Raw genomic sequence first — 6521 nt, 5'->3', positions numbered from 1 at the left:
TCATCTCACACTTTTTGTTTACACTATTATAAAAATGTTAAAAATAATTGTTATACATTGTTATTTAATAAATATATTATATACTTTTGAGAAGTCAAAAGTCAAAAGGAAATTTAAGAAGAAGAAAAGGATGAAAAGACAAGAGGAACATCACCCACTACCAATAAAAGCAAAGCTGTCAATTTGTATTTTGTATGGGCAACTTCCTTTGCAATTGCATATAATAAAGTGGAATTCCCACCCACAGGCCACAACAACTATCATGCCCATGCTTTGTTTTTTTTTTGAAATAGCAATTTGAAATTTATTTTTTAAATGGAGATTGAGAGAATAAATATAAAATCTTTTAGATTTTACTTAAATACACCTACACCATAGTAAATCTGTGAATGCTATCATATCCATATAAACGTTTAGCTGTGCAATTCTCTAAAATAAAAATAATTTAGTTTTTCATAGTTTTAAAATTTTCAAAAAATCAATAAATATATCAAATAAATAAGTAAATTTTAAATATAAAAAATAGCTCCATCCCAATTAAATAAATCCTAATACTATATAAAAAATTCAACCGTTGAATTTGATTAAAACTGATATCGCCGGTCTAGGAATCCCCAGCTGCTCTGAAGGTGCACAGGTGATCCGTCTCTGTCGTTCAACTACAACCAATGGATTTTTCAGGCTAAATAGAAGATCCCCTTCAATTTCTTTTGCTTTTTTTTTTTTTTTTCCTTTCTGTTAAATGACTAGAAATCACAGTACAATTGAAATCCTAACTACTTTCAGAACGACATCTATCAGGATAATATTATTCACAAAACCATGATTAACTCAATTTCATCAGACAAAATCAAATCCAGACAAACTATTTCCATTCAGATTAATAATCCTTATATCAAGACAAGGTATATTATTTCACATTTAATAAGGCCAAAAAATACTGCTGTTTCAGTTAATATACGCTAGATTATAACATATCAGAGGCCATATAGGTAAGGAATCATGAGAAAATAGTCCCTTCCATCATGAAAAAATGTTCCCTTCCCCTTCCAGTTACTGCTTTCCATTTACTTGGAAAATGGAATTAATTGCAATGCACTCAGCAGCGCTTGCATTCGACGGTAAAAACTAACCAGATGTTCTGTCCCCACCAAAACCAGATGCCAGATATTCTGTTTGGTCAAGATGGCTAACATCACCCCAAATTTGTACGGTCCATTTGTCCCCGTCGAATAAGTGAAAAATATTAATAGATGTGTTCAATACTTTTGCTGTGGGCTTATTATTCGGGCAAGCTCGCCTGTATAATGCCCTTATGACACCCCCATGAGTAACCACAACCACTCGCTCTCCTGCAATGGGAACACGCAAGAATATAGAATTCTGCAAAATATCCTGTCAAAAACAATCGATGAGACATGACCGCTTATAGCATACCTCTATGCTTCCTAGCAATTCTTTGCAAAGCAGATGTACTACGTCGATATAGTTGATCAAGACTTTCTCCACCACCCTGCAGATGCAGTGAAGTTGAGCAAGTGATATTCTTAATATATTTTAAAGTACTTTGGATTTGCCAAAAAACACAAATTCCATTAGTCCATCTATTATAACAATCCACTTTTCTACAACATACAAAATATGGTACAACGCAGACACTTATATATAGAACTGGAAAAAATTTCCATAATCAGTGGACAACTGGATGTCCAGACTGTATAAATTAAGCATCAGCAAAGATGATAATTCAACAGAGAAATAATATGTGTAATACCATCTAAGCAAGTTTCATAGTTAAGTTGATAGATTTCAGGAGAGCATCAATAGCGCCAATAAGTTGAAATGCTACATATATTAGCAGTATCAACCAACAGCAGAGCATGTTTATGGTCTGCAATGATTATATACCCTGATAAAATCAGACAATGATTTTCAGTGATGAACTGTGAAATGCAACTATACTTTTGAGAATAAATAGATGAAATGAATGGCTTCAAACACATTATCTAGCTATAGTTGACTTATTTGGATATCATCCTTGTTTGTTCATTTATTTATTTTTATTAAAGTAAGCAATAGGATGCATTACTAAGAAGCATGGCATATTGGGGTCTGAAATCCTGCTCTACTATAATCAGAGAATCTAGCCAAAAAATACCCACTAAAGCCTATTCATATGCCTTGTGTGATAAACTTTACTTGAGGTTTATGGAATGTTCCTAAATTAATATTGTTTGCTTCCACAAGACGTTTTCTCCTTGAAAAAGGAAAAGGAAAGGCAAAACATTGTTGAGCTATTAAAAGACAGAATTTTGAGTCGACAACAAATCATATAAAGCACATCTCACTATCTCAGGTTAATCTAGCCAAAACTAAAAGTAAAAATAAAAACTCTCTCATAAAGACTGCTATATATCTTTGACTGTGATGCTATTGATCAATTGCCCAACATTGGCAATCTCATCCCAGCTATAAGCCTATAACCCCCTTGCGCCATTATCTACTGCTTCAGTAGGCAAAGCAAGAATTTAGGCTCCCATTCTAGGCCTGTTGGGCTGAGCTGAATCAAGGACACCCAGCAATAAGGTTTGCAATATTGTGACACTACAGAAAATAAGGCAAATCATTTATAGCTATAAAGTGTAGTTTGACTTACTGGGATATCTTGATTGGTTCTGTGGGATAAAAAGGCCTGGTAAGCGGCAGGACTAACTTTAGCAGCTTCATGGAGTACAAGGCCTTGCAGATCTCCCAAATTCCTTTCCCGTAGGTCAGCATCTCTAATAACCTGAAATTTAACCTGAACCTTAATAAGAGGGTAAATCTCATAACTCCTATGTAAAATTCAATGTTAGTAAAATTATAACCAAACTTTCCCCAAAAGCAAAACAAAAAATAAATCTTTAATATTTGCACTATCTATACAATACAATGCAGAAACAAAAGAAACATTTCAGAAGGCAGTGTAAAAGAGGGAATAAGAAGATACATAGAAAGGGGACCGGAAGAAGATGCAGTCACCCTTGATTGATGGGAGAAAGCTGATTAATTGAGTTTGTTAACAAAACCATGACACCACGTTCTTGTTGCTCTGATAGATGAAATATACTTAAACTTGACAAATAGATGAGCTAAAGCTAATATACACAAGTAGGAGATGACAACGAATGTGATAAATATATCATATCATATTATAAGTCCAAACTATTATTTCATAATATACATGTTACTAGTCCTACAAAATTCACTTTTTAAGAATATAAGCATCCAGGTCGATACCTCTACACCACCACAGCAGGCAGCAATAGTTTTTGCTGTCTCACAAGCTCGTTTCAAGTCAGAAGAATACACAGCAGAGATTTTAGACTCCCTGGAGAGTCGATCAGCTACCTTGAAGGAGAAAAAGAAAATGCTAATTTTAGAAAAAAGAGACACCACATATATTATGAACAAGTCATATCACACACACCTTAGATGCTTGTTGTCTCCCAACTTCATTCAAATCAACATCAAGATGCCCCTAAGAAAACATGAATGAAAGATAAATACAAGGGGGAAAAGTTAACCAGCAAGCATAGCAGAAAGTAGAGGCATGTAGAAGATACAATATGCATCAATGGCAAACTGTAAGCGTGTAGCAAGGAGAAAGTCAATCAAATTCTCATGTAACTACACTAAAAAACTCAGATGTACTGAAAATACATGAGACTAAATAAATTAATCCCCCCAAAAAAAGCAACATGGGATCACATTTTTCCCCTGAGATGCAATATGACAAGCCACATATCTACACTCTGAAAAACAAGTTTAAAAGTTGGAACGTAATAAGAAGGATTTGAACCACCTGCATATTCTATGTCTTCGTGAAGAGCTTCATGCCACAAACAAGCATTCAACTTTCTACAGGGTTGCATTGCTTCTTGATTACCGAATAAAGGTTAGTTGTGAACTCAATCAATGTCGTTGAAATGTATATTTCTTCCATAAATGTCAAGTCTCACTATTTTTATACTTTACAATTTTAAATGATTATGCAGGCTTCAATAAATACTTAACTCACTTAATTATAGAATCAATCATTCTATCAATCATCCAATCGGCCAGGCTCATTTTCAAACTCAAGCAATTCAAAATTTTCAAAATTAGTGAAAGTGGGTATTATGGAAACAAAAAAAAAGGGAACAAAATAAGTACCTGAATTCTCCCATCAGCATTCCACTCTGTTTCACCGTGACGCACGACAACAATCTCAGTATAAGGTCGATCCACCGACCTGAGTGCATCGAAAACACACACCCAAATTTTGATAAGAAAATCCAATTCAATTTTCCTTTTTAACAAAAAAAGTAAAATTGAAGAAAAAGAGGAAAGGAAAGCAGTGGAGACAAAACCAAGAGCAATAGAGGATGAACCTGGGATTGGATTCGGACACGGATGGTGACTCGGCCATTTTGACAAGGTGAGTCTAAGCAATGTAGTATTAAGCTAAGCCCAAGAAGGATGAGTTTGTTGCACAGAATTTTAAGCTAGCGGTAAAGCTACTTGAATCCGACGCTGGAATTGCATAAGAAAAAGAAAGGGTCGTCGCGCCTAGGGGAGTGTTATCGGAATTGGTTCGGTTTTTCGATTCAATTATTTGGTTTAAACGGTTCGAATTCGATTTTTTAATTTTTTTTTTTAAATAGGTTTTTGAAAAGTTCAATTTGTTAACTGAAAAAAATAAAAAAAGTGGCTTTTTAGTATTTGTATATGATTTTTTTAATTAAAGTTTATGATTTTTGATAATATATAAAAATATTTAAATTAAGTAATGAGACCACCAAAAATATGTTCAAGCATATCATTTAAATAGAATTATAGAGAAAAATGAAATAGAAAAGGAGAAAGAGAGCCAAAAGAAAGAGTTTTTTTCTATTTTTCTATTTTAATTTTAAAATAAATTAAATATAAATCTATTTTTATAATACAAAAGAAACAAACAGACAATAGTGACACAAATAGAATCCAAAGCCAAAAAAAAAAAAAAGGTAATAACAACAGTGAGTTGATGAGTTAGTGATTAGTAATCAACGACAGAAAATGAATTCCAAGTGATTCCGTCCAGCCAGAGCGAGATCTTTTTAAAGGAGAATCACAAGGCAAATTCCATTAAAGCAATGGTTCTTGCTCTCCACTCCACTGATGCTGCCAGTTATCAATGTGTCATCTCCAGTCTCCACCCTGTAATTTGAATAGAAAATTACAATAAATTAAACCAATGAATGTCTAGGTGGCGGCAGATTTCGCATCAAAACTGACAAATACGATATTTTCCTCACGAATCCGACGATGAAATCGAGGAGAACTCTCTTAGGAAAATCGATTATCCTTATCTGTCTCCTTCACACAATTTTTATATATTGATCAAGAACAGCAAAAAATTGAAAAACAATGAGAAGAAACAATGGAGAACTACCTGCAAAAAACAGGGGAATTGAAGGAGAAACCTAGTGATTCTGAGACAAAAATGGCAGAATTGGTTCATATCAGAGAAGAATTGTATAGAGCTAAAGACAATGCTATGCAATCATGGTTAGATTCCAAGCCTCTCATCGACGAGCTTGAGAAACAACAAGCAAATCTTGCGAGTGCTAGAAACAGAACGTCTATGTCAAATATTATAATCTCAGAGCTCCAATCTCAGCTTGAAGCTATCAGTGTTGAAATCAGAACAAAAATGGAGGAAGAAACAAAGTACAAGAAGATGATCAATGAAATGAACCAGGCCCTGGAAGCAAAGCAGGAGGAATCAGAACTCAACAAGAAGGATGCAGATGAAGAGAATCAAACAAAATTGAAGCTGAAACAAGTCCTGAGGTTTAGAAGGCAGAGTCTGAAAACATTACAGCTGACGATGAGAGCCATCAGAATAGAATCTGAAGCATTTGAAGCATCTGCAGCAGAGGCATTAGCAGACATCAAGAGTTTAGAAACAGAGGAGACCGTCGTTCGAATGAGTGAAGAAGAGTATTATGACTTAACAAGAAGAGCCAAAGAAGAAACAGCAGTAGCAGAATGGAGGATTACGGTTTCTATGGAGAAGAAACATGAAGCTGAAGAAAGCAGAAACTTTGCATTATCAAGACTGAAAGAACTAAAAAGAAAGAAAAGCAAAAAAGAGGAAAAGATTATAAATGAAGAAGTAGTTGAAGAAGAGCGATCTCCAGTTAAAGTCGTGAATAGGGGAACCGTTTTTCCTAAAGCTCGAGCTCAAGCAATGGCTAAATCTAACAGGAGGAAGTCACAAGAACATAAGGGAAAATCACCAAGAAAAAGCAAGAAAAAGAAAAAATCCATTTTAAATCGAATAAGGAGGTTTCTTGTTCGAAGTTTTGCAAGATTGCTTCGATAACTTGAAAGGAATATGGAAAATGGCAAACCAAAACCAATTTACTCTGGAAGTCTCATGAGAATTCATTTGATACAACGGTTTTATAAACGACGGTTGAATTAAATTATTGATTACTGTGGAAACACGCTAT

The 6521-nt window shown here is 34.3% G+C and overlaps 2 protein-coding genes across 3 annotated transcripts; one reads left to right on the top strand and one right to left on the bottom strand.

The window, feature by feature from the left end:
* Window positions 1-840: 840 nt before the first annotated feature.
* Window positions 841-4595, bottom strand: LOC110629418 (phosphoglycerate mutase-like protein 4). 2 transcript variants are annotated; one of them, XM_021776382.2, is made up of 7 exons: window positions 4413-4595; window positions 4195-4273; window positions 3470-3520; window positions 3280-3390; window positions 2657-2800; window positions 1438-1513; window positions 841-1352 (listed from the first exon to the last, which is right to left on the bottom strand). In XM_021776382.2, the coding sequence occupies exons 1-7, from the start codon at window positions 4448-4450 to the stop codon at window positions 1129-1131; spliced, it is 723 nt and encodes a 240-aa protein (XP_021632074.1). In that variant the 5' UTR covers window positions 4451-4595; the 3' UTR covers window positions 841-1128. The 2 variants fall into 2 exon arrangements, with proteins under 2 accessions (XP_021632074.1, XP_021632075.1); XM_021776383.2 differs by having other exon boundaries at window positions 2657-2788.
* An 848-nt stretch (window positions 4596-5443) lies between these two features.
* Window positions 5444-6391, top strand: LOC110629294 (protein WEAK CHLOROPLAST MOVEMENT UNDER BLUE LIGHT 1). The gene has a single exon (XM_021776202.1). The coding sequence runs from the start codon at window positions 5444-5446 to the stop codon at window positions 6389-6391; it is 948 nt and encodes a 315-aa protein (XP_021631894.1).
* Window positions 6392-6521: the final 130 nt, after the last annotated feature.

Source organism: Manihot esculenta, chromosome 13 (genome assembly GCF_001659605.2).
Source record: "Manihot esculenta cultivar AM560-2 chromosome 13, M.esculenta_v8, whole genome shotgun sequence".
Lineage (NCBI taxonomy): Eukaryota > Viridiplantae > Streptophyta > Magnoliopsida > Malpighiales > Euphorbiaceae > Manihot > Manihot esculenta.
The sequence above is the reverse complement of the archived record's forward strand: the minus strand, read 5'-3'. Positions and strand labels throughout refer to the sequence as shown.